At 40.1% G+C, this 27,783-nt stretch overlaps 1 protein-coding gene across 1 annotated transcript; it reads right to left on the reverse strand.

The window, feature by feature from the left end:
• LOC101744639 (uncharacterized) lies at positions 1 to 27,783 on the reverse strand. Its single transcript, XM_062675610.1, has 15 exons — positions 27,764 to 27,783; positions 24,840 to 24,979; positions 22,588 to 22,650; positions 19,589 to 19,603; positions 18,672 to 18,825; positions 13,086 to 13,279; positions 11,957 to 12,151; positions 10,634 to 10,786; positions 9,429 to 9,639; positions 8,188 to 8,363; positions 7,376 to 7,628; positions 6,077 to 6,228; positions 5,101 to 5,260; positions 4,057 to 4,160; positions 1 to 3,814 (listed from the first exon to the last, which is right to left on the reverse strand). Exons 2-15 carry the CDS (start codon positions 24,977 to 24,979, stop codon positions 3,742 to 3,744), a joined length of 2,043 nt encoding a protein of 680 aa, XP_062531594.1. The 5' UTR covers positions 27,764 to 27,783; the 3' UTR covers positions 1 to 3,741.

Consider the following 27,783-nt stretch of genomic DNA (forward strand, 5'->3'; position numbering starts at 1 on the left):
TAATTCACTGACAAATTTATTTATGTATAGGCAAGTCTACCGATTAATGTTACTAAAAATACAATGTTTGTTAATAAAACTATGTCTTACCTAATATTTTGTGGTCAAGAATGAAAAGTATCACAAGAATATAATAACTAAATGAAGAGTGAATTAAATTAATGTGAGAATCAGAATATCTGTATATATCTATCTATATAATCTATATATGTATCTATATAAGCTAGCGGTAGGCAGCGGCTTGGCTCTGCCCCTGGCATTACTGATGTCCATGGGCGACGGTAACCACTCGCCATCAGGTGGGCCGTGCGCTCGTCTGCCTACAATGGCACTAAAAAAAAAAAAATATAGTTTACATTAGTTGTTAATTAAGTCACTAAATGTGTTGTTATTACAAATTAAAGTTTTCAGAAAGTCCTGCACAAAATCATGCATACTGCATCTCAAATGATGTACATAAAAATAAAACATAATATAAGTCGCTTAACAACAACAAAAAATAGGAAATCAGATTGTAACCTGAAATTGTTTATTTTTAATTAATATAATATTAATGTAGTTATAACTAATATAAAACACGATTTAGCTCAGGACTAAAACATCAACTCGAGATCTTGAAAGTCGTTATGGTAATAAGAAGCCGAAACGCATTACTGCTCACGGCTGAAATAGGTAGGGTGGTAGTACCTACCCGTGCGTACTCACAAGAGGTCCTACCACCAGTCAACCTGTTGCTCAAGGGCGGATCCAGCTTTGGCGCCAGGAGGGGGTCACATAGTCAAATTTAGATGCGTTCGTTCCCAAGCGTTTGCCATTATACAAAGTTATTATATTATTATATTAAATTAATTAAATATTGAAGGTATGTAGTTAAATAAAATCTGTATGGTGACAAAATATATAAATAAAATCATTATATTCAATTAGTGGTCCACCTAAGTCCTGGAACCAGCTCAGGGGGTGGTCATGACCCCCATGACCCCCCCCCTGGATCCGCCATTGCTGTTGCTTGACGTTAGATATTAATAAGAGTCCATAGACATCACTAGCTCATTCAGTAGACCTTGCCCTCTAACAAAATAATACCTACATTTAATGCTATATATTAATCATTGGTATTTAATTAAAACAGACCGTATTGTGAGAGTTCTTAAGACTAAATTGACTCGAATAAGTAATACAGACAATGAAATCGCGGTTCTGTGGGAGCACGCGGACGCGCCCAGCGACGCACCTCGAGACAAACACCATAGATCAGTGGTCGGGGAACTTTTTTAATTATTACCCCAAAATATTTCTCATGTTGAATTTGTTCTACACACACTCATCTTTTATTATTATTCTCATTAATTCTCTCGCAGGTCTGCTGGAAGAGATTTCTTAAAGAAATAAGCAGTGCCTTTGTACATAATATTCCTATTACTCTGTACTATGTCTTCTTTTCTGTGTGTACATAAAAAAAAAAAAAAACTTTTTATGTGCAAGTTGATCTTACCCCATGGCGAAGAACAAAAAAAAACGAAATCGCTTCCTTTTAGCATCTTTCATATTATAGGCCCCATGATAATTTGAAATCACAACGATTCTAAAGAAGTTTCACTTCAATATATACTTTTTACTGACAAAAGTTTCATTTTTACCCCCCACAAAATTTCATCTTACCCCATTTGGGATAATTTACCCCCCGGTTCCCTGACCGCTGCCATAGATAATACACATAAATTAATTATAGATAAGCAACTCGAGCACTCAACAAAAAATGTTTAGCGGCGTCGGCCACTAGATGGCTTCGCTTCGATTAGTTTCTTATTGCTCCTGTAGATGGCAGCAACATATTACCTAACCTATATTTTATTTGTGATAAAGGATTTTGTAAATTTTTAATAACCACAACTTGATAAAATTTAATCAATTTATCTATAACAAATAAAGACTTGTATGGTTTTTTATTTATTTTCTGTGTTTAGTAAGTTAAACAGTTATTAAATGCCTTAACTTTAACAACATATAAGTTTAGGGGCATCCGCCACAAGATGTCGCTAGTTTCCATGCAAACACAATATTTGTCTTAAAGAGCCTTAAAAAATACAGCGCCACTGCGCCATGTGCGCAAAGTTATAACAAGATAAACTATAGACAAACATTACTATACAAAAATTTAGAATATGTATAATATATACATGTCGAGGGGTGAAATGATAATCGGTTTGAGCGACATTTTACTTTTGTAATTAAGGGTGCATTTTATTTGGTATCAGCATCAAAAATTCGATATTTTTAATTGAACCTCAATTAAGTTTACTCTATTCAAATGGCTGAAGATATTTTTTTATTGTGACATTTTTTTCCAAATTAAAATTGCAAAAATTGCAAAACCAAATAACCGTTCCACCCTCAATATATATTAATTATAAATGTTTTTTTTTCTCTCTTAAAAATTTAAATAAATTAATTAACTTCATAAATGTTTTTTAATATAGGAGTATTTCGTAATGAGAATGTTACAGAAATTTAAAATTATTGAGAAGTTCCGCCCAAAATCGTTAATGATTTTAAGATTTCTAAATAATTATAATATTATATATATTAATTGGCATTATGTTAGCCTATATACACATGTATAACCAACGTGCGCGAGAAAGTTGTTTAATGCATAAAAAACATTATTATAGTTGATATAAGGCAGCGTTTTCCAAAGTGGGCGATAACGCCCCCTTGTGGGCGCAAGGTCTTGGGGGCAGTAAGAGACCCAGAAAATAAATGGGGGCTTGGGAGGCGATTTGCGGTCGTCAGCGCAAAAATGACCTAACCCAAAAAAAAATATATATTCGTGCTTGCAATATATATTGCAATTTATTGAAAACCTAATAAATTTTGATGCACCATCAGCCAATCCCTAGTTTCACCCACGTAGATAACAGATGACTTTGTAGGCATACGAGCTTACGGCCCACCTGATGGTAAGTGGTTACCGTCGCTCATAGACATCAGCAATGCCAGGGGTAGAGCCAAGCCGCTGCCTACCATTAACTCATGTCCGTGAGGCCGCATGAGATCAAGACCAATGAATACCAAGTCCCAATGTTGTCCCTAAGCATGGACATGCTGACGGTGCGGATGAGGTATTTTCGAGAGGCAAGATTCGACTTCTTTAAAGTGCGCATGAGCACTGATGAGCCTCACAAAGGGCCAACCCTAAGCCCCCAGAGGACAGTCGCGCAGGGAGCTTTTTAAAGCTCACGACGCAATCAACGACATAACAAATTTTGAACTTTGGTAACATTATTTCTAATTCTAATTTAAGTACAGTCGTTATATAACAAATAAATAAAAAAATTGCGACAAAAAGAGATTCCACCACGAGATTATAACACGTTTTTAACATAAACAATATGACCAGAATATTTGCTTTTAGTTGATGGATCTCTATTTAGTTTATCGAATATCCACATCCCTATGGTGCTCTGTGTTCCTTGACCACATCACTAGTATAGTGGAATACTGTGTGCACGTCATTGAGGCGTGAGACGCGACCGGGTCAAGCGATTTCTTATATATACATGTAGATTTAACTGCGAGCACAATCTTGTAAGTCTAGTGAGTAATATTTGCGTATGTACTGGCGACACCCCGCGCGGTCCCGCTGAGCCGTGCCAGCACTGTTACTGTTGATTAGTATTATGATGAATAGAAAATCTCATCTTTCAAATTTATATTCGAGATTAGTTACTAGTGAGTGTACTATATTTTGCAGTAACAGTACTTGTTGAGGTGGGGGTGCGTGGCGCTGATGCAGCTGGGCTCGTCGTTGTACCTGAAATCACCAATAATAAATCTTGGTAATCACCAATAATATATCTCGGAAATCATCAATAATATATCTAGGAAATCACCAATAATATATCTAGGAAATCACCAATAATATATCTAGGAAATCACCAATATTATTGAGGATCGTACAGTCCCCGACAAAAAGCAGTGCCCATCGACTGTACGGAGACGACTTCGGCGGGGACTGTACCGACCAGTTCAATAAAATCAATGTAGTGTACGTACGCGTTCGTCCTGGATATGTCTCTGGACTCGATGAGGAACTTGTCCTCCTTTCTCAGGTACGCGAGCGAGGCCTCGTATATCCCCTCGCCGGGACCGACGGAGATCTGAAAGGTGAGGAACTTCAGCAATGGTGCGGTCGGGAGCCCAGGAGCTCAGCTCAACAGAATTTGCTACCACCAGCCCTAGCAAGAGCAGTGCTTCGGTGAATCTACTATCGGATCGGTATCGCGAAATATTTTGATAATATCCTGCAAAGCACCCCACGCTTTTTTTTTTACAATAAAATCATTTTTTCTTAGACTATTTTTAATTCAAATTTATTAAAATTTATTTTCTATTTTTACACGCTTCAATTGTATGTATGTTTGTATGTTAGTAACTGACTCCTTTAGACGCGATTTAAACCCACTTTAAACGGCCAGATTTCATTCTAACTTTGTAGATTTATCGAGGACCGATGACAATACACTAATTAAATAAGATTATTCCATTTTTCAATTTGCAAAATAAGATTTTTGCCAATTTATATAATTTTTATCTATAGTCGATAAAGCAGGAATTGATGTTAAAGTACTTAATAGTTTTAAAAATACGTTTATATAGAAAATTTAACTAAAAAATGAAAAATAAATAATAGTTAAAAAAAATAAAAACACGATTTATATAAAATTCAACTCAAAAATAGAAAATAAATTTTAATAAATTTAAATTGAAAATGGTGTAAAAAAAATATATATTTTATTTTAAAAAAAGTGTGGTGTGCTTTTTAAGATATTATTGAAATAATAATTCTTCAACAATTCAATAATTCTATAACCTGTCAGAAATTCTATAATCTGTCAGAAAAATATTTATAACTATGTACTAATAACACCATGCAGTTTAGTTTTTTTAAACTATTATTTATTTGTTTTAGTTGAATTTTCTATAAAAGCGTTTTTTTTAAAGTTCTTTTAAACTATTATTTATTTATTTTCAATAAAGTCAAATCAAACAGTAATGTCAATTCGAAATAGTAATGTCACAGTCGCAGCTAGTACATACCTTGACCTGCAAGTTCTCCCTGTTGACCTTGAGCTTGGCCCCGAACTTCCCCACGTAGCCGTCCGCGTCCTTGGCCTCGATGAAGGAGAGCACCCTACTGTTGGCGTGGGCCCTCAGCACCCAGTGCACCGCGGACAGCGTGCGGGGGACGCACGACGCTCTGGAGGGACAAAGGGGGGCCTTATTGGGGGACCACACTGGCATGGGGTGGATGGGTGCCACCTGGCGTTGTGGTTAGTGAAGCCCATAGACATCTACAACGTAAATGCGCCACTCACCTTGAGATATAAGTTCTAAGGTCTCAGTATAGTTACAACGGCTGCCCCACCCTTCATATATTTTAAAAGCAGTAATGCGTTTCGGTTTGAAGGGTGAGGCAGCCGTTGTATCTATACTGAGACCTTAGAACTCACATCTCAAGGTGGGTGACGCATTTACGTTGTAGATGTCTATGGGCTCCGGTAACCGTTTAACACCAGGTGGGCTGTGGGCTCGTCCACCTAAGCAATAAAAAAAAAATGTGTGGCACTCGGGAACTGCCGCGGTAAAGCTATTTCATAGTATTTTTTATCAACTTATGCAATTATAATTAGACAATGATAGTTTAATATTAAAACATTAATAAAACAAGACCACGCTATATTAAACATTAATAAAAGCAAAAGCTTAACTGTCCCCTTCACACTCATAAGCTAGACCGCACGAGAAAGAGATGGGCAGACTTTTCATGATGCGCATACAGTGTGACGTCACTCCACGCGCTTATTCACAAACACTACACAAGCGCAACGTGTGAATGTGTTGAACGCGAGCTACATGGTAGGCGGAGTGAGGGGTGTATGGTTTTTTTCGTTACGGAATTTCATGATTCGGTCGCCGCGCTCAAGGCTCGCGATAAAATCTATGCAATAGCTTAAAAGTTTGATATATCGAAAAATATCGATGTATATTTGAAAGGAACATCCGTAGTCCTGACCTTTTGGGCTCGGTGAGCGTGTTGATGTATTGCAGTAGCGCGCGGGGGGCGGCGGCGTGCAGCGGGTCGGCGGGGGGCACGGGGCTCCAGCGCATGCACGCGCACCAGTGCGGCTCAATGCCCGCCTCGCTGCACGACCGGTTCCGCGGGATCTGGACACAACACTACATCTGACGCCGCCACGTATCTACTCAAGCTTGTGCTGTACTGGAGCGTCTCATATCTCAAGCTGGCCCGTGCAAGAGGTCCATTTTTTTTTTAAATCTTAGATGGTTGGACGAGCTCACAGCCCACCTGGTGTTAAGTGGTTACTGGAGCCCATAGACATCTACAACGTAAATACGCCACCCACCTTGAGATATAAGTACTAAGGTCTCAAGTATAGTTACAACGGCTGCCCCACCCTTCAAACCGAAATGCATTACTGCTTCACGGCAGAAATAAGCAGGGTGGTCGTACCTACCCGTGCGGACTCACAAGAGGTCCTACCACCAGTAAAAATATGGACCGTGGACTTCATGTTGTATTTATTGGTCCCGGTAAGCATTTACCGCAGGTGACCTGCAACTCTGCCCCCCGTACAGTGCCAACTGAAGATAAAAATCTCAATCCCGCTCCAATTGTAAATTTATATTAAAATATTTAGTTTTGTAACAATTGATAGTTCTGAGTATGAGACCGAGTTCAAAGAGAGCTCCTTACATTTATGTCAACCTGGTACTTTCGAGAGGTGTTTAGACGCGTAACTTCACTCTGCTTAGACGAGCAGACAGCTCACTTGAGCATAAGCACGCGAACTTAGGGTCAGATACGTGTGCGCATGTAATGGTAAGTGGTACTCGGACCTCAAACCAATGCCACCTTGAGACATGAGGTCGAAGTTTCTAAGACGACTTGCGAGAGAATCAGAATCACAATATTTTTAGTTTCGTCATTGTTTGAGTATTGACACTATCAGTGTGTTGTCGATACGCGAATTCTCACAAACGTATCGATGTTTTACTGAAGATTTTTCAAGATGTGCATCGTTATCATCACGTTGTTCCACTTTCACGACGTTGGAAGCTGTAATCCCTCTCTCTCTCTCACTCTCCCCCTCTCTCTCTATATTTTTCTCTCCCCCTCTCTCTCACTCTCCCTCCCCTCTTTATCTCCCTCTCTCTCCCTCTGTATCTTTCTCTCCCCCTCTCTCACTTTCTCTCTCAGTCACTCTCATTCTCTCTCCCTCTCTCTTTCCTCTCGTCCCTTAATCAAATTGAATTTCCCCTGGTAAAGCGTGGGCTGACGGATGCAACTGACCGGCTGCAGCAGGGAGAGCGCGCGCGGCAGGTCGGCGCCGGGCACGGTGTAGGCGGGGGGCGGGGCGGGGCGGCGCAGCGCGTCGAGCAGCGTGGCGTGCACGTCGTGCGGCGTGGTGAGCGCGGCGCGGTTGTGTCGCAGCGCTTCGAGCACGGCGGGCCGCGCGCGCACCAGCCGCGCCGCCGGGACCACCACCATCAGCGGTAGACGCTCCTCCAGCTTGCCTTGCAGCGTGTTGCGGACCTTCGAGTACCTGGAAATGTAGTCTTTATTAATACGTGAAGCAAAAACTTTGTACCCCTATACTGGTGGTAGGACCTCTTGTGAGTCCGCGCGGGTAGATACCACCACTCCGCCTATTTCTGCTGTGACGCAGTAATGCGTTTCAGTTAGAATGATGGGGCAGCCGTTGTAACTATACTTAAGACCTTAGAACTCATATCTCAAGGTGGGTGGCGCATTTACGTTGTGGATGTCTATGGGCTCCAGTAACCACTTAACATCAGGTGGGTCGTGAGCTTGTACAATACAAAGTTTTTGCTTCACGTGTTAATATATAGATAACAAAAAAAAAGTCATAGAATAATAATAAATCTTGGTGACAAGCTAACTTCTGCACTAACGCTACGTTGTCCATAAATTTGGGTGGGATTTCTTATTATTTACTTTTTTATCTTTTAATAAATTTGTGACTGTGAAATAATATTCAATTCGGATTACACCTTTCCCATCCGCTGCACATCCTATGTCATGAATCAAATTTTTACCTGTAATTAAAAAATAATCTAGGTCGGGTATAGTTGTAATAATACCTGGGTCCGTGGTCGCCCATCACGAATAGCATGGTGTTCTCAAGCCTTCCTTGTTCCTTGAACAGCTTCAAGAAGTCGACAGTGTCATCGTCAGCTGTCGATATCATGTTGATGTCATCATGAGTTATGTCGGCTATGAAGGTGAAGCAAAACTTCTTGCCGTCCAAACGAAAGAACTGGAAACATTCGTGTGAGGAGGTTAGGGAACATCAGTCCGGCTTATAGGACTTTTTGGCGGGAACGCGAGGAGTGAAGTTTTATTTTTTTCGAGATCGTAAATATTTTACTGGTGGTAGGGACCTCTTGTGAGTACACACGGGTAGGTACCACCACCCCGCCTATTTCTGCTGTGAAGCAGTAATGCGTTTCGGGTTGAAGGGTGGGGCAGCTGTTCTAACTATACTGAGACCTTAGAACTTATATCTCAAGGTGTGTGGCGCATTTACGTTGTAGATGTCTACGGGCTCCAGTAACCACTTAACACCAGGTTGGCTGTGAGCTCGTCCGCACATCTAAGTGTTAAAAAAAATATCCAAAGGACTTGTTATATTTAGTCACGTGTCCTTGCACAATATAGAAGAAAGAGATAGAGATAGAGAGAGAGAGAGAGAGAGAGAGAGAGAGAGAGAGAGAGAGAGATATATAGCTTCCAACGTCGTAATTTTTTTTTTACTTAGATTGGTGCACAAGCTCACAGCCCACACGATGTTAAGTGGAACAAAGTGCTTATAATTATGCAATATACTTGAAAAATCTTTAGTAAAACATCGATACGTTTGTGAGAATTCACGTATCGACAACACACTGATAGTGTCAATACTCGAACAATGACGAAACTAAGAATATTATGGTTCTGATTATCTCGCAAGTCGTTCTAGAAACTTTGACTCAAGGTGGCATTTGTTTGAGGTCCTAGTACCACTTATCCAACTTACCACTACATGCGCACACGTCTCTGACCCTAAGTTCGCGTGTTTATGCTCAAGTGAGCTGTCTGCTCGTCTAAGCAGAGTGAAGTTACACGTCTAAATATTCCTCGAAAGTACCAGGTTGACATAAATGTAAGGAGCTCTCTTTGAATTCGTGCTCATGCTCAGAACTACCAACTGTTACAAAACTAAATATTCCAACATAAATTCAAAATCGGAACAGAGGGACGAGCACGAATGACTATCGAAAGTACCAGGTTGACATAATTCTAAGGAGCTAAGTAATAAAAAAAAATGTCCTCGTCTCCTTACCTGATCGGTAATGTTCATCATTAGCTTGTACTGAGGAGTGTCTCCTATGCAGTACTTGCTGTTGCTGCCCCTCCACCACTTCTTGCCTCTGTTCGACTCCTCGAGGTAGAATGCCCTCAAGTAATGATCGGCCGGCTGATGGAGGAAACCATTAAACCGGTACTGAAACGTTCCTATCCAGGGCATGTCCTCGAAATATGCCGTGCGGTAACTAGAATACACGGAGAGGTTAGTACAGGGGGTTGCTCAACAACAGAACGACGAATATACCACTTCATTGAGACTCCGACCTCAAGCCCCGAGGTGGGGAACCATCTTCACGTAAATGCGCCACCCACCTTGAGATATAAGGTCTAAGATCTCAGTATAGTTACAACCGCTGCCCTACTCTTCAGACCGAAACGCATTAGTGCTTCACGGCAGAAATAGGCAGGGCGGTCGTTCCTACCCGTGCGGACTCTCAACACGTCCTACCACCAGTAAAAGTTCACATTGCCACGTCTATGTCCTCTCGATCACCACTCACCGTCTACTACCATAGACAGAAGACTGTGTTTGCCACGATAATGCCTTGATATTATTACAAATATCCAAACAAATAAGCGATTTTTTACTTAATGGTAGGCATCGGCTTGGCTCTGCCCCTGGCATTGCTGATGTCCATAAACGATGGTAACCACTTTACATCAGGTGGGCCGTATGCTCGTCTGCCTACAAGGGCAATTAAATCTATACTAATATTATAAAGCTGAAGATTTTGTTTGTTTGAACGCGCTAATCTCAGGAACTACTGGTCCGATTTGAGGAATTCTTTCAGTGTTAGATAGCCCATTTATTGAGGAAGGCTATAGACTATGTAACATCACGCTAAGACTAATACAAACGGAGCACCAATAAAGAATGTTTAAAAATCGGGGTTATTTTTCTTTCTACGTAAATGAAGTCACAGGTAAAAATTTAGCGTTATGCCAAAGTAACTATTCCACGCGGACGAAGTCGCGGGCAAAAGCTAGTAAAAAATAAAAAAAATCAATATCTAAATTTTTTTGTAAATATGTTTAAGCAATGCAAAAGCAGGAACATAAAAATCTTTCCGTGTGGCACGACGCGATCGATACAGCACAGGGGGGCCGCCCCCCCTCGTGGGGGACGCGGGGAGGGGAGTGCCGCGTGAGGACGCTCGTACAGTAAGCAGCATGTATTACCCGTCCCCCTTTAGTTGGTTGAATATGAACGGCATACAGTCTAAGGTGTTGCCGTTCTTCGTCTTCTTCCTGACGTCTGGTAGCTCCAACTCGTTCTTGCCCGTGAGTATGGGGAATAAGGCGGCAGGCGTGCCGTCACCGAGTATGCCGTACCTGCCAACAGTTACCATTGGGTGGTCAATAGAGGTGCCAACCCACCACGCATTACTGCCGGCTGGAGCCTTCGAGTTCGTCACTTGACCCCCCCCGTTCGACTCTGGGCCCCCCAATCCACAGTGTCTATTGGGCGCTATAACATAATATCCTTGATTTTAGTATTCCCTGCAAACAGCGACTTGGTCTTGAAGGTGTCTATCTCAAGTTAACTCAAATTTGTATGGGATTAGAACAGCGCCCCTAGCGGCCACTAAGGACACTGAGGGTTTCACTTGTACCGCGTGGAATTTTATGGTTTAAATTGTTTGACATTGCAATTAAAAATTCAACCTCATATCGCAATGTATATGATGTCTATGTACTCACGAACTGAGTATCTGGTTAGCGTAATAAATCTGATTTATTCATTCGAAGGCACATAACAGACAACGATTTCTCACCACCCTGTGTATCAATTTAAAGTTCGTCATTTAAACAAAATATTTACATACTAACTTATACGATTTTCAACTTTAACACTAATCATGCCAACACTTACTGGTACCTATTTCTACCATAGCTGGTAGATAACAGTATAAGACAAGTATTACTCAAAATAAATAAAACAAAACAAAAACAAAAAAGTATAATTACTGTAGATTAATTGGTAAGAAACTGACATGAAGTCAAAATTTTTTTTTTTTTTTTTATTGCCCTTGTAGGCAGACGAGCATACGGCCCACCTGATGGTGAGTGGTTACCGTCGCCCATGGACTTCAGAAATGCCAGGGGCAGAGCCAAGCCGCTGCCTATCGCTTAATACTCTCCACAAGCCTCTTTTAAAGAAGGACATGTCATAGCGCTCGGGAAACACCGTGGAGGGGAGCTCATTCCATAGCCGGATGGTACGTGGCAGAAAAGACCTCTGAAAACGCACTGTGGATGACCGCAGTGGCTCCAGGTAGTATGGATGAACTCTACTTCGGTGGCGGGCGGTGCGATGGTAAAAACGAGATGCCGGTATCATCTCGAACAATTCCAAATTCAAATGTGCAAAAGCAATAAGATGATACGTGCATTTTCAATGCAAAAGGTCAAAATGGGTCATTTGACCAGTTATGGTACGCTTAGTGTTAAGTTATTGGCGATTGGTTGCAAAACTGTTTGAAAACGGGAGAGCGTTCTTACCCGTCTAGAACGTAGCCATTCAGCTCCTCGGTCAGGTATTTGTAGCTCTTCGGCATACTCCTTATGAAGCCGTTCTTCGACGTGGAATCGAACCCGAATATGAGCACGTCGAGAGCGTCATCGCGGTCGGGGGGCGGCGCCGCCACCGTCGACCGGAATCCCAGCGAATGACCTGACCATCTCGACGGAAGGATGCTGTCCACGAGATAGTAACGGTATCTTTATTGTGGGCTGCACCGCTTATTGCTCCCTTAATCAGTCATACCGGCTATTCCACCCTTAGATGGGTGGACGAGCTCGCAGCCCACCTGGTGTTAAGTGGTCACTGGAGCCCGTAGACATCTACAACGTAAATGCGCCACCCACCTTGAGATATGAGTTCTAAGGTCTCAGTATAGTTACAACGGCTGCCCCACCCTTCGAACCGAAACGGATTACTGCTTCACGGCAGAAATAGGCGGGGTGGTGGTACCTACCCATGCGGACTCACAAGAGGTCTTACCACCAGTAGACCGACGGTCCAGCAGCACCGCTTATTTCTCTCTTAATCAGTCATGTCGCTTACCCCACCCTCTAAACTAGGAGTTAAAGGGTGGAATAACCGTAATGCAATTACAACAAAGATATACCATTTTCACCATACTTATTCGCTGGCAGCAGGGGCTATTTCAACTACGACCGGACGGGTAGGTGAGTTCACGGGCTCAACCTGAGAGAATTTGCTAACACTAACCCTAGCAAGTCATGCTTCGCAGAATCTACCACCGGATCAGAAACAGGACCCACTGAGAAGATCCGGCGAGAAACTCAGTGGGCTGTGTCTGTGGGTTAATTTACTCGACGAGCCCTTCGTCGCAAGCGACGGGTTCGACGAGAACGATGACCGGTGCTTGAGGTACCTAAAAGCACCGTTAGTGGATCAGGAGGATCCGAGATGACGTGTTTGGGGCGACGTCGATTGCTTTCCATTTGGTCCGCAGGATCGGCTAGGTAGTTACCGGCGTCCACGATGAGAGGGTTCTCGTATCGTGCCGCTATATTGAAAAGGTTCACTGAATGTGCTGGCAACAAAATTATAGCCGCTTAACACCAAGTGGGCAGCTAGTAGCAGCACACAACACTAACGCACCTATGCAGATGCGTGCCTACGCATTTGATCTTGACGTGGTCGCTTCTCGTCAGGTGGTACACGCCGCCATCCCGGACGTCAGTCGGCGGTCCCAATACGTACTCGTTGTCACTGTGGTATATGATGTCTCTGTACGTACAGGTTATGTCCTTGGTAGTCGACAATATGTCCGGAACCACTTTGCACTCTGAAAGCTGAATGTAATCTGTGTAAACGTCTCCTTGACCGAACCTTTTGAAAGTCGTCGTGGCCTAAAGGATAAGACGTCCGGTGCATTCGTGTTGGATTAATGCACCGGTGTTCGAATCTCAGGCGGGTACCAATTTTTCTAATGCAATAAATACTCGACAAATGTTCACGATTGACTTCCACGGTGAAGGAATAACATCGTGTAATAAAAATCAAACCCGCAAAATTATAATTTAAGTAATTACTGGTGGTAGGACCTCTTGTGAGTCCGCACGGGTAGGTACCACCGCCCTGCTTATTTCTGCCGTGAAGCAGTAATGCGTTTCGGTTTGAAGGGCGGGGCAGCCGTTGTAACTATACTTGAGACCTTAGAACTTATATCTCAAGGTGGGTGGCGCATTTACGTCGCAAATGTCTATGGGCTCCGGTAACCACTTAACACGAGGTGGGCTGTGAGCTCGTCCAACCATCTAAGCCAGTCTTTCTCAAAGTGGGCGATAACGCCCCCTGGGGGGCGTTTGAAACCTAGAGGGGGGCGTTAAGGGGCCCAGGAAAAAATGGGGGGCGTTGATGTGGGGGTTAGGGGGGCGCTGTAAAATTTGTAATTTCATTTATTTTATAGTATTTTCAATTTTACTAAAATTAAAACTCACCTACTACACAATAACGAATAATTAGTTTATATTCCTACCCTGTATGATGTTATAAAAACTTAAAATAATTAACAGATTTCGTAGGATAGCCCCACACACCGTACGCAATCAAGTTGTAACAAGTTTCTGCGGAACATGATCAATGATAGTTAAAAAATTAGAGCAATTTTACCTTAATTACATTGCACCAGAAATTATTTTAAACATTAGGAAAAAAAAACTACCATGCAGAGTTTCAAAATATTACACATACGTAAACTAACACAAATTGAGGTTTTCTTTACTTTCTTTCTTGTTTTTAACATAAGGGCATTTTAAAGCATTTTCCTAGCATTTTATAAGAAATTACTGATGTAAGAATCATAATTTTTATATAAAATGGAAATGCGTATATAATTATTGTTCAAAAACTTGTCTTAGATTATTATTTTTTACAATTTACCTATTACCGTCCAATGTCAAATAGTATAGTTATAGTAAGCCTAAACAGCTCACTTATTGTAAACATTGTTTACTATTTTATTTCTATATAATAATAGGTTGGGGAAAAAGTTTCTTCGCATTTTTTAAGAAAATTCACAACATTTTTTAATATAGCTTATTCACATTTAACTAAAGTATGTCGGTACCATTTTGTTCGATAACTTTTTGCCATTTTGTAGGTAGGGACATGATCCCATTGCTATAGAAATTTTGGGGCTTCTGATCAAAATACCGCGACAATTGGTTTCGGCAGTCCTCTCGTGATGTTAACCTGACACTGCCTAAATAATTCTGAAGAGACCGAAACAGGTAGAAATCTGAAGGTGCAAGGTCAGAACTATATGGCGGATGCATTAACACCTCCCAGCCAAGCTCTCTTAATTTTTGCTGAGTGGCTAAAGATGTGTGAGGTCTAGCGTTATCGTGATGAAAAACCACACCCCTTCTGTTGATTAATTCCGGCCGCTTTCTCTCAACTTCTTGCTTGAATCTCATCAGTTGTTCGCAGTAGAGTTCAGAATTGATCGTCCTGCCTGGTGGTAACAGCTCATAATGTATAATGCCCTTCCAATCCCACCACACACACACAGCATCACCTTGCTGCGAGTTAACCCGGGTTTCGCCAGAGTCTGTGAAGCCTGACCGGCCTTTGACCACAACCTTTCTCGTACGTTCTTGTCGTACGTGATCCACTTTTCATCACCAGTTATTAGCTTCTTCAAAAATGGTTCGGTTTCATTACGTCGTAATAAAGAATCACAAATGAGTACACGGTTCATTAGGTTTCTTTCAGTGAGCTTTTTTATGGAACCCAGTTTTTTTCAAATGTGCCATAACTATTTTGTGGCCAATTCCCAGTTCTTCAGTTACGTTGTAACTACTGATATGCCGATCTTGCCCCACTTTTTCAAAAATGGCATCGATTTTATCCGTAATAAGGCGACCAGAGCGACGTGCATTTTTGACATCAAAATTTCCGGATTGAAAACGTTTAAACCAAATTTGTGCTACTCTCACAGACACAGCACTAGGTCCATAAACATCGCAATTTTTTTCACGGCTTGCGTTGCTTTTTTACCTTTTTTGTAGTAAAATTTTAAAATGTATCGAATATTTTCATTAGATTCACTCATCTTGACAGTACGAAAAATAAATAAAAATCACACATCTTCCTAATTTTAATTTAGAATTGTCTTCTTTCGAATTTAAACTTTTAATGATACCAAAACCAGCCAGATACAAACAGTATAGCCAAAGAGATTTTATTACAAGTTCATACATTTTTAAGCTATTGCATAGCTTTTATCGCGGGCCTTGAGCGCGGCGACCGAATCATGAAATTCCGTAACGAAAAAAACCTAACACACCTCACTCCGCCTACCATGTAGGGGGACAGTTAAGGTTTTGCCTTTATTAAGGTTTAATATAGCGTGGTCTTATTTTATTATTGTTTTAATTTTAAATTATGATTGTCAGAGCTCATGAAAAGGCAAAGGGGGGAAAGTGAAGCGTTTAGTGTGGAGCACATCTCTCCCATCACTCTCCCCCTCGGGATGCCGGACTGGCGGTCGTCGGCGCCACGACCACCAGCCCTCTCGGTCGGCAGGCTGTCCGAAGCCCGCCTAGATGGCGCCGGTTAGAATGGTCTATCCTACGGAATACCCCGCTGGGTCAGAACCAGGGTGGGTTGGGGATAGCCGGCCTTCCATCACCCGGATACTCATACGTAAAACGTATGCAGAGCAGCTTGCACGTCGTCTTCTTAGGCCCCCTTCGCCGGTCCCCAGGCCGACATGTGAGGGAGACCCGAAACACTTAGAGGGCCAGGGCTTATGCGAGATCCGCCTCCCTGGACTCCGCTCGACGGGGGCGGGCCTGTGCATCTACCACGCGCCCCGCCGCTTCCTTTTACGAGATGGTGCACTCGCAGAAGTCGAGCATCGCCTTCCACGACTCGTCGTCACCGAGCATCGATGCCAGAACACTCGGCAACGACAAGTCGTTTCCTATTTTTGCGACCAGGACACGCCGCCACCCCTTCCATGCGGGGCAGGCGACGAGCGTATGCTTTGCCGTGTCCAAGTCGCAACCACAATGGTGGCACTCTGCCGTCGGCTCGGCTCCGAACCGGTGTAGGAACTCACCGAAGCAACCATGCCCAGTGAGTACCTGGGTGAGCCGGAAAGTGAGGCGTCCTCTGTCACGATTCACCCAATTCACAAGAACCGGGCGAATCGCCTCGACGGTCCTACGACCAGCCGAAGGATCGGCCAGCCACCTGGACCATGACTCCAGCACGGACCGCCGAGATTGGGCCCTCCGTGCTCTGACCACACTGGGGCTGGGACGCGCCACGCCCCGGGCACGAAGGTTAGCCCACCACTGATAGTCAGCGGCGAGCGCCTCCGCCTCCAGGACCCAAGGCGTCGTCCCAGCCAGTACACACGCTGCCTCGAAAGAGATGGTGCGATAAACACGGATGATCCTTACCGCGATGGTGAGTTGCGGCCTTTGCAGTAACTTCGCTACCCCCATGGCCAGTGACTGGGCCCACGCGGGCGCCTCGTATAAGGCCATTGGCCGCACCACCTCCGTACAGAGACGGCGCGTCACCTGGTCAGGCCCCCCGATGTTGGGAAGAAGCCGGCTTAACGCGCCGGCCACGCCCAACAAACGAGGGACCAGGTTCTGAAAGTGAACACGGAAGGTCCAACGACTGTCCAGAATGAGGCTGAGGTACTTCAACTGCACCCCGACCCGATACGGACGCCTCCAACGGCGATATGGGCATCGACAGGTGGCACTCTCCGGGGTCTGTGGAACCACATGGCCTCGGATTTACTGAGTGTCACGTCGAGGCCCAATCTCCTCATTTTACCGACTCAGCAAGGTGAGTCGAGACTGAGCTTGAATGTTGCGTGCGTGTCGTGCGTAGTCCATGTGATGCAGACCTGCCACGCCGGAGATGTGTGACCCCAAGCGTTGATGATCCGGTCGTGGGTTGCGATGAACTGTAGCGGCGTGATGAGGCAGTGAAGTTGCGTGCCGTAGGACCAGGAAGCGCGGTGAGTCGGCTGCGATGGTCCTGTTAAGGCTGCGATGCTGGTTTGCTGTGGGACGACTGTCGATGACGTGCTTTTATCTGCGAGAATGCGGGGATTGTGGTAGCCGAAATTCTTGATGCGCTGATGATGAATCAGAAGGTTGCATATCACGTCGGGGTCACCAGTTTGTAGGAATATACGACAAAAGGAAGATCTTCCACCGAGCGGGTGATATTTGCTCGGTAGACCGACGGTCCGAATGTTGTTGTTCGGAACTTGTATATATGCGCTTTATCTTGAAAATGTCGTAAGCGAGATTCAGGCATCTGTCAATTATCTTGCGTTGTGTGATGGCTACCGCTACAAGTTATTATTGTTAGTAGTATTATTTACTAGTCGAAATATAAATTTTTAATTATCTTATGATGAGAATCTTATATTAATGAGAAAGATATTCAACAAAAATAGTTTCGTTCTAATAAATTAGCATAGTAATAGTACAGTGAACTAGCAATTTATTTTGGTGATTCTGAATTTAAACAAACATATTGATGAGAAAAATTCATTTTTACTTTGCAAATTTGTAAATACACGCTCTATAGCAATGTATGGACATATAATGATATGAAGAAACTATAACAGCATCTACAAATACATAATTATGTACTACGTGGTACTACATTTACTAAAATTAATACAACATTTATTAATTAAATTAATGAAATTGTGGTTTTAAAGTGTTAGGGGTGTATAAAAAATGGGGGGCGCTGAAAAATAATTGATTTTCAAAGGGGGCGGTAAAAGAAATAAGTTTGATAATCACTGATCTAAGCAATAAAAAAAAAACCTTTGGCGAGACGTGAGAAATGACACCATACCCACATTTTTTTCCTACCTTCTTGCTGGACCTGAGGAAAACCTGAAGGATTTTGGTAGTACTAGCCCTAGCAAGAGCCGTGCTTCGCTGAATCTACCACCGGATCGGATTCGCGAGCCACTGAGAAGATCCGGCGAGAAACTCAATGGGCTGTGTCTATGGGTTAGTTCGCTCGTTAATCTCTTGTCGAACCTCGACAAACATTTGCGGGTTCGATTTTTTTTAGTACACGATGTTATTTTCCTTCACCGTGTAAGTCATTCGTGAGCATTCGTTAAGTACGTATTTCATTAGAAAAATTATACGAAAATTAGACTATTAGTAAAAAAAAAAAACTTACAAAACATTTGACCCAATCTCTGCCCTTGCATACGACCTTGGGCAGGTCCTTGTCGAATTGGGTCACCTCCGCCGCGAATGGATCCAGTTTGGGTATTTCGCATCCAGTACCTTTGTCCTCTTTGAGTGCTTCTTGCAACTTATTTTCTATATATCTGTGGATATTTTACGACTATCGCAAAAACAATGTCCATATATATCTAGATTTTTAACTTGAAATTCAATATTGTCAATAAATCCATATTAAATATCCAATTGAATTTCTATTGCAAAGGTTAAAAACAATTTTTATTATTCTTTTAAAATGAAAAAGAAGAAAACTCAAAAAAGTATATAATTATCAATTTAATGTCTTAAGTCATGTATTTTTTGCAATTACATATTTCTTTTTTTGGTTTTTAATTTTGTTAATTTTAAAAGGATAATAATAAAAATTCTAAATTTGAAATAAAAAAAAAATTGAATTTAATATTATTTACAAGAAAAAATTTTGATTAAAATTTAATTTGATGCTTATATAATTGAATTTAATATTCATAAAATGTTATGTCATGTTTTTATCATTCAATTTAATATTTATAAAATTGAATTTCAAGTTAAAAACCTATAACTAGGTCACGGAACAAGGACCAGTCGGTAAAAAGTAATGCGAACTGTGTCTCAAAGTTCAAGCACAGTATTGCCATTGTCAATCGTTGCACTATAAGGCTGAGACCTAGAACTCAGGTTTCGAGGTGGGCACCGACATTTACGTTGCTGATGTCTATGGGCTACAGTGAAAATGCACCACCTAATCAAATAGACATATCAACAGCGACGCATAAAATTCGATATCATCGGTCATCTGTTCTAATTACTAGTATTTTTTTGTTTATAAAAAAAAAAATGCAAAATAAATAAATAAATAAAGCCACTTACTGTCTCACAGAGTCTCTGAAAGTATTGAAAGAAAAGAAAATATATAAAAACAGCTACATACAATCGGTACGTGCTCTATTCGATCCAAGCATGCATAAGCTATTATTAAACTATTTATAATATGTGACTACAATTGACATGACTTTTTTAAAGTAATATTAACGATATCAATCCATAGTCTATATACTAATATATAAATCTACAGTGGTTTTACGGATGTTCCCTTATAACTACTGAAGCATGCATCCGATTGACTTGAAACTTGGTATCCATGTAGAAAATACATGTACTTAACGGATAGGCTAATATTTATATGAGTGTTGGACTCCCCACACCAGTTGCGGGGGCGTTAATGATGAGAATCTTTGTTGGGGTGAGAAATAATAATGTTAATTTTAAATGCCCAGCGAAGCGGACGGGTACAGCTAGTACCGTATAAGTTTGAATCGTATAGGACTCGTAAGAACTGAAGTTAATACCTTCGCCGTAGGCATTTCGGTTTAATATTTTCATACAAAATTTTACACTCCCATATAGATTCCATGGAACTTCTGTCAAATATTTCTATCAACACCCACTTCAGAGCGCGAAATTCGCATTTGGTAAACCTCTTTACGTTACGGACATATAAAAATAATATATCATACTAAAACCCTATGGTCAGAATGGTCAGGCAGTATCTTATACCTTTAAACGAGCAATTCTTGTGTATATATATACATATAATCTAAACCTCGGAAACGGCTCCAAGGATTTTTATAAAATTTAGTATATAGGGGATTTCGGGGGCGATAAATGTTGTTTTATTCGTGTTTTCAATAATCAACTTTATCGATAATCAACTTTATGACTCTTCCCGACATCTATTGGCGAATAATAATTACTATTTTTCATAATTGAGAGCAACTAACCGCCTTAAAGACACAATAACACTAAAGCTATTTCAGCAGATGGCGTTGTTAAGCCACCCGAAGCCAATGAATGTTTGGTTTAAGGTTATACCAAGAAAATGAATTGTTTATTTATATTATTTGAGTCTTTTTAACTCACGTGTTCACTTAAAATGCCTAAACGATCTTGGAATATTTTATCATTTTATCAATATGTAATTCGAATTTAAATTCAAAAAAACACAATTTTCAAAAAAAAAAAAAACATCGGTCATCGTCTAGTGATTTGGTTAAATGTCACGGTGACCTTGATATCTTTGAAGTGGTAGGGCCTCTTAAGAGTCCACACGAGTAGGTACCACCACCCTGCCTATTTCTGCCGTGAAGCAGTAATGCGTTTCGGTTTGAAGGGCGGGGCAGCCGTTGTAACTATACTGAGAACTTAGAACTTACATCTCAAGGTGGGTGACGCATGTATGTTGTAGGTGTCTATGGGCTCCAGTAACCACTTAACATCAGGTGGGCTGTAAGCTCGTTCACCTAAGATACAGCTAAGGATACAGGTAAGCACTTTACAATAGTCTCACACAAAATACCATTAGTAATTACATACTTTTTTATGTTATACCTTGTTAATTTTTTAAATTTCGATTTATAAACTTATATCTACATTCGCAGCTTTAGAACTATAGACCCATTTCGAAATATTTGGATTTGAACTTTAATTCAAAAACTGACCTAAAACAACCCTTTTCAGTGACCGTTAATAATTAAATGACCAAAAGTTGCTTATAAAGAGACAAAATTATCTATCGATCTCTTTCACTCCGTCCCTTTCCTCTACGTATTTTCAGTTTGAAAACTGTATTCGATGTTTTTAAAAAAAAAACACATTTTTTGGGTTGGGTCTCTATATTTCTAAAGGTGCGAATTATATCGATGCTTGAAAGGCAAACGTGACTAAGCGACAATGCGTGAGTTTTACAATAGACTAATTTAAAATTGAAATACCTGAAAACGAAATTTATTTTAACGAATCTAGCTGTAGTAGAATCTAACTAGTGGTTATAGGATTGAAATGATTTTAATAGACCTAGAAATATATTTTTTTTACGCATCGAATATGGTTATTGCCTATCATTGATGTACAAAGCAGTTATTGTCGCTTAGTCACGTTTGCCTTTCAAGCGTCGATATGGTATATCGAGGGATGAAAGACTATTTCGTTAAAGCTATTTTCCTATTAATACGCGACATTTATTTTTGTAATTAAATGTGCTTTTTATTTGATATTAGCATCAACAGTTCAATGTTTTTAATTGAACTTCAACTAAGTTTACTTCGATTCAAATAGCTAAAGAAGCTTTTCTGCTATGATCATTTTTCCAATTATTAAGCTTTAAATAGCTCTTCTGTAAAAAAAAAATGGTGCGCGTGCAACTTCATGCAAGTGTAAGAAGTGAAACTTCTTTTGGGGTGTGTGTAGTATTGTGGTTATCTTCATTTGTCATTCTTAAATCACATTTATCTTGTAATAAGGAATGCTGTGTATAACAGAAACGACCTAGCTCGCTTTATCCTCTCCTCCTCTCCCCCTCTCCGCGGTCGAGGGGTTCGCGAGACGCCCAGTCTATTTTCTCACTCTGGCTCTTCTTAAATTTAAGATACATTTTGTTGTAATTGATACGGATATAATTTTTTAAAGTTAATAAGATCTGGGAGATTGATTGTTATAATTACTTCAAAGGATTCCGTGTTACTAAATAAAGTGGAGAGAATAATAATAACTAGGAAGAAATCACACACGATCATCCGGTCCTAATTTAAGATTCCATGTGTTAATGGGGTATGGGGTTATGGGGTACCAGCGGCTAACAAAAAAAATCTTATCTTCTTAATCTTCTTAAAATCTTCTCAAATTGTATCGAATCTGTTGCGAGTTAAAATTTACTCTCAACGGGCCTAAAGAAGTTTCACTTCAAAAACTTCGCTTGAACCAAATAGCCTTGCACCGCTCCATATATGATATTGGTGTGTTAGTTTAGTGATGGGAAAAATATCGTCCGTTAAAAACAATGTTATTTAAGCATTATAAAAAGCGCCACCAACCTTTTGTCAGGGTTATCAGGCCCCACAACCGAATTACAGACAGCACTACGATCTGGCATAGGTCTACGCAGAGAAAAAGCGGTAAGCGTTAAATTACTAAGAAAAAAGCGGATACGTGTGTAACGTGATTAGGAACAGCTTTAAAGTTTAATCTCGACTTAACGTGACGTGGTAAATACTGATGTATTTATGATGTACTAGCGACCCGTCTTCGCTTCGCTTCGGAAACATTAATTAAATTTCACTATTGATAGGCGAAGCCCGCCATGTTGCGCGCGGTCCGACAATAACTGCGGGGGACGCCGCGGGGCGAAGCTAGTCTAAAAAAAGTAGCCTAAGTTACTCCTTATATCATCAGCTACCTATTAGTGAAAGTCTTGTCAAAATCAGTCCAGCCGTTCCAGAGATTAGCCGGAACAAACAGACAGAGAAACAGACCGACAAACAAACAGACAGAGAAAAAAATTAAAAAAATATCTTTTGGTATATATACTTACGCATTTATTAAAAACTGGTTATTTTATTATTTACAAACAGACTCTCCAATTTCATTTATTTATATAAACGTAACGAGATTAAACCTTAAAACTATTAGTCGAAAGGACAAAGTTGCGAAAACAACAGAAACTAAGCAAAACTAAGGCAACTGAAATTAAGCAATTGGTTCATTCAAACGTCTATTACGCGCGAACAATACCAACAAACATGCGCTTTGGTTATGCACGAGCCATGTCTGTCCTGTAACTAAAGGCTTCGTCAAACAGAACGCGTACTTAGCGCGCGTCAGAAAGCTAAACCGACGGCGCGCTATGACGAATTCAAATTCAAATTCAAAATCATTTATTTCAACTTAGCTGTCAGTATAACACACTTGTTGAATGTCAAAATATAAAAAACAACGTTAACTCTACTACCGGTTCCAAAAAAAAAGCCACAGTCCTGAGAAGAACCGGCGAAACAAACTCAGCGGTCTTTTTTTTGTTTTTTCTCAAATATTTACTTTTTTTTTAAATAAGTAAAAATATTTACAATAAACGAAAAAACAAGTCAAAACATACAATTTAAAAAAAAATTAAAAATGAAAAGGCCAGGAGCGAACGGCTCATTTTTGACGCCGAGATGTGTTGTACTACTATGGTAACATACCGTGAAACAGAGCCCCAGCGCTATATGTACGCAACGCTCTGTCGCGGCGTTAGGACGCTTTGACGTCAGGCGTTGTAATTTTTTACAAATTTCATTTTAGCGTCCGAGTGAATGTGTATTAAAATACTGAATAATGCCCGAAAAATTTATAGAATTAGTTAGAAAATACTCATGCTTATACAATGCCACATCTGAATCACTCGACATCTTAATACTTTTAAATTATCACACTGCTATCGGCACTATGATTTGGCGAATTCGTTGCGTCAAGTAGCGTTGGACTCATCTAGTCAATTCGTGTGACATGAAAAGAGCGCGACGTTAAAACGCAGCGTTAAGAACGCGTTCTGTTTGTCGAAGCCTTTATACATTCGTTGCAAGCTGTCAGAATTCATAATTATTTTAGTCTTTCTTAGTCCAAGGCTAGTGTGATCTTTAGAAGTCGATTGTCGCGTCTCATAAAAGCTCTCAGACAACCACGTCGTATATTTTCGCACGGTTAAACAGTTTGCTTAGTGCGAGTTTTTTTAATCGCGTAAAAGTTAACTCAAATTCGTATGGAGTTTGAACAGCGCCCCTAGCGGCAAAAGAAGGGTAGCTAAAAACGAAAGTAAAAAAAAAATGTTTAAAAAAACTATAGAAAATCCAACTAAAATATAGAAAATAAATAGTGTAAGGAAAAATGATTTTATTGTAAAAAAAGGCATGAGTTGCATGGTATAAGTAGTTATAAATATTTTATGAACAGATATGAGTAAAAAGTTTATTTTGATAATATCCTGAAAGCATCCCACGCTTTTTTACAATAAAATCATTTTTTCTTGCACTATTTTTAATTCAACTATTATTTCTTTTCCATTTTTTAGTTGAATTTCAATTCTTTTTTTTTTTAATATTGAATTACATCGGTCCTTAATAAGTATATCAAATTTCGAGTTAATCCGAAGTTTTGAAGGGGGTCAAAATCATGTTCAAAGATTCCGTTACAAACATACATACGTCTGAAGCTAATAAAAGCGTATTAAAAACTCGCATTAAGCACACTGTAACCAAACCAACCCCAAAAAACAAGATTTATCTTGTCTCAAACCAATAACGGAACTTACTGCCTTGTAATATCCAAGTCTGGCTCGCGGGGTATATTCTCGCCCAAGCTTGTGTAATAAAGAAGGCAAAAAACTATTACAATTATCATGATAACTATGTATTTCTTTGAACGATACCATTTCTTCAACATTACGGTCATCTGAAAAAAAAAAACATACGGTTCTGGAGTGGTGATATTTTTTTCTATCACGATGCATCTGTTTAGTTATTCAGTGAGCCCATGGACTACATACACAACGCGAACATTCCACACGACGTCACCATGTGTCATCACGATATGAAATATGAAAGCGGCTAGTGAACACGTATTCCCCACACGTTTACTCAGAATAGTAAACTAAATACTCTTTCATACATATGAGGCTGTCAGCGCAAAGGTGACCTAACCCACAATTTTTCATATTCATGCTTATATATATTGCAATTTATTTAAAACAACAAATTTTGATGGAAAACCGCCCTATCCATAGTTTCACCCATACATAGCAGATGGCTTTGTAAAATTATTTTTGCGCGTATTATTATTACTTACTTACTTATTATTACTTATCTCCATACTAACTATGATAAGCTTAGGCCACTTTTGCGCGGACGGCTTTTGAATACACGATACATTTGAATACACGATATTTTCATTCCATGAGCGACGGTAACCACTCACCATCATGTGGGTCGTATGCTCGTCTGCCTACATGGGCAATAAAAATACACGCAAACCACATCTTTGTTTTTTAGTCCCATTCATTTTTCTTTTTCTTTTTTTCTTCTTTTTTCTCCTACCTATATCCTTGAGAGGCTATTTCAGCTTCTCCTTGACGTGTAGGTGAGCTCACGGGGCTCACCAGGAGCATTGCTAATACTGTCCCTAGCAAGAGCCGTGCTTCGTAGAATCTACCACCGGATAGGAAACGCGACCCACTGAGAAGATCCGGCGAGAAACTCAGTGGGCTGTGTCTGTGGGTTAATTTACTCGTCGAGCCCTTCGTCGCAAGCGACGGGTTCGGCGAGAACGGTGACCGGGTCTCATTCATACTGGTCGGAAGTTAAAACGAAGCTAAACACATTGTATTGTTATACTCCTAATATTAATGTATTGTAAATCTTGAAGAAGAACACCCCCTAGACTCAAACAACAGAATTTCTTACTGGACTCTCTCGGGGCAGGTGTTAGCACGCTCTCTCAGGTTAAACCCTGTGAGCTCAACCACCAGACATAGACTATATCCTGACATAGCTGGAGTAGACCCTTAGGCCACCATCAAAACGGCAGGAAAAAAATATACAAACAAAGCATACCAAGCTAAATAAAGTGTGTTAATTATTAGTACTCGCCATAGGGTATGAGTCCTAGCACAGTTGTGTCACTGGTATGAGTATACAGAACGCCTAACCATTTCATGACCAAATTGTAATAATCAATCCACTGAGTAAAGCAATCATAACCTCATATTATGGTCCTAAATCTTAATATGTTCAAAGTATACAGTGGTTTTCACACTGGAAAGTCTATGAGCTGAAGTCACCCCTTAAGAACAAGTCGACAATAGGCCCATTTATCTGAGTGGTAAAGTAAAGAAAAAACAAAAAAAAAATAATTGAAAAAAAACAAAAATTACCTTTTTTAAACTACAATTTCAATTTAACTGCTGGCATCAAATCGAAAATAAGTTATGCAGCCATTTACATGAAGCATCAATTATTGGGAAAGAGACCCTTCACAGTATCCTACAACCAAAAGAATTCAATAAACCGACTGCTATTATAAAAGTTGTGTAAAATAACAAAACAGACAATAAAAAAACAAAAAAAAAAATAAGAAACATTAGATACAAATTTAACTACTTTGATGGGTATTTATAAGTGGTGGGGACAACTTGTAAGCCCGCACTGTTAGATATACCTATTACTGTCACGAAGCAGTAATACCTTCAAGTTTGGCAGGGTGGGATGTCACTGTACTGTAAAACTAAGACTTAGAACCTCAAGATGGGTTGCAACATCTACGTTCTTAGTGTCTAGGGGTCAGGTAACCATGACCACCCCAAAAACGGCATCCATGGTAAAAAAGTTATAAAACTAGTGAATAAGGCATGGGTCATCTCAAAGTATTTAAGCTCTTGATGTCAATTAGCTCCAGTAAACTTTAATACCAGGTGGGTGGTGAGGTTATTAATTTATCTGAGTCAGGTTCGACAACCGCAATAACAATAAAAATTGTGTTTGTTTAAAAGATTTATTACACCATTCATTTAATTTTTTTTAATACCAAAACTGAAGTGTTGTGTAATGTTTTAAGTTGGCCCAATTATATTATACATCTATGACACGATTTTATCAAGACTACATGGAGATAACCAAATATAATTGTCATTTAATTTACTATATAATGATACAAAGTCTGGTTTCCTGGAAGTAAATATGATGATAATAAGAATGATGATGATAAGATAATATGATGTCATCCCAGGCCCAGTGCACAAAACATTTGAGACACGAAGATATTTGAAACATTCATGCCGTTGTGCAAGCATTGCTGAGAATACCCTATTAAGTCCTTATTAAATTCAGAACAACACTAGAAGTCACCTGATCAGTTGATCGGAAAACATAGACTCGTTTGAGCAAAAAAGGGATTTTTCTTGCAGGACTTTAAAATGCTTTGAAGATCAACCAGCTCACAATTTCAATATTCTCCTGTTTTATAAGTGTCAGAAAGATGCATGAAGAGAGATTTTTAAATTTTCATCTGACATTATTAAACACCAGTACTTACTCTTAACAATTTTATTGAATAGATCAAAGCGAATGATGATTTTTTATAGGAATCAACTCAAACTTACTTATCTCATATAGTTTATTAATAAATATGGAAAAAAATACCTAGACAACTACTACAGAACAACTTTTATTTTTAAAAACTTACTATTTTAAACTGACAGCCAA

The sequence above is a fragment of the Bombyx mori genome, chromosome 24, assembly GCF_030269925.1.
Source record: "Bombyx mori chromosome 24, ASM3026992v2".
Classification (NCBI taxonomy): domain Eukaryota; kingdom Metazoa; phylum Arthropoda; class Insecta; order Lepidoptera; family Bombycidae; genus Bombyx; species Bombyx mori.

Excerpts from the sequence above, each read along its gene's own strand:
- LOC101744639 (XM_062675610.1), bottom strand. The coding sequence starts at position 24,979 with ATGACCGTAATGTTGAAGAAATGGTATCGTTCAAAGAAATACATAGTT. Across the intron at positions 12,152-13,085 it reads GTAGGCACGCATCTGCATAG|CATCCTTCCGTCGAGATGGT; the intron begins GTGCGTTAGTGT and ends TCTCGTGGACAG. Across the intron at positions 10,787-11,956 it reads AATGGCTACGTTCTAGACGG|GTACGGCATACTCGGTGACG; the intron begins GTAAGAACGCTC and ends AACTGTTGGCAG.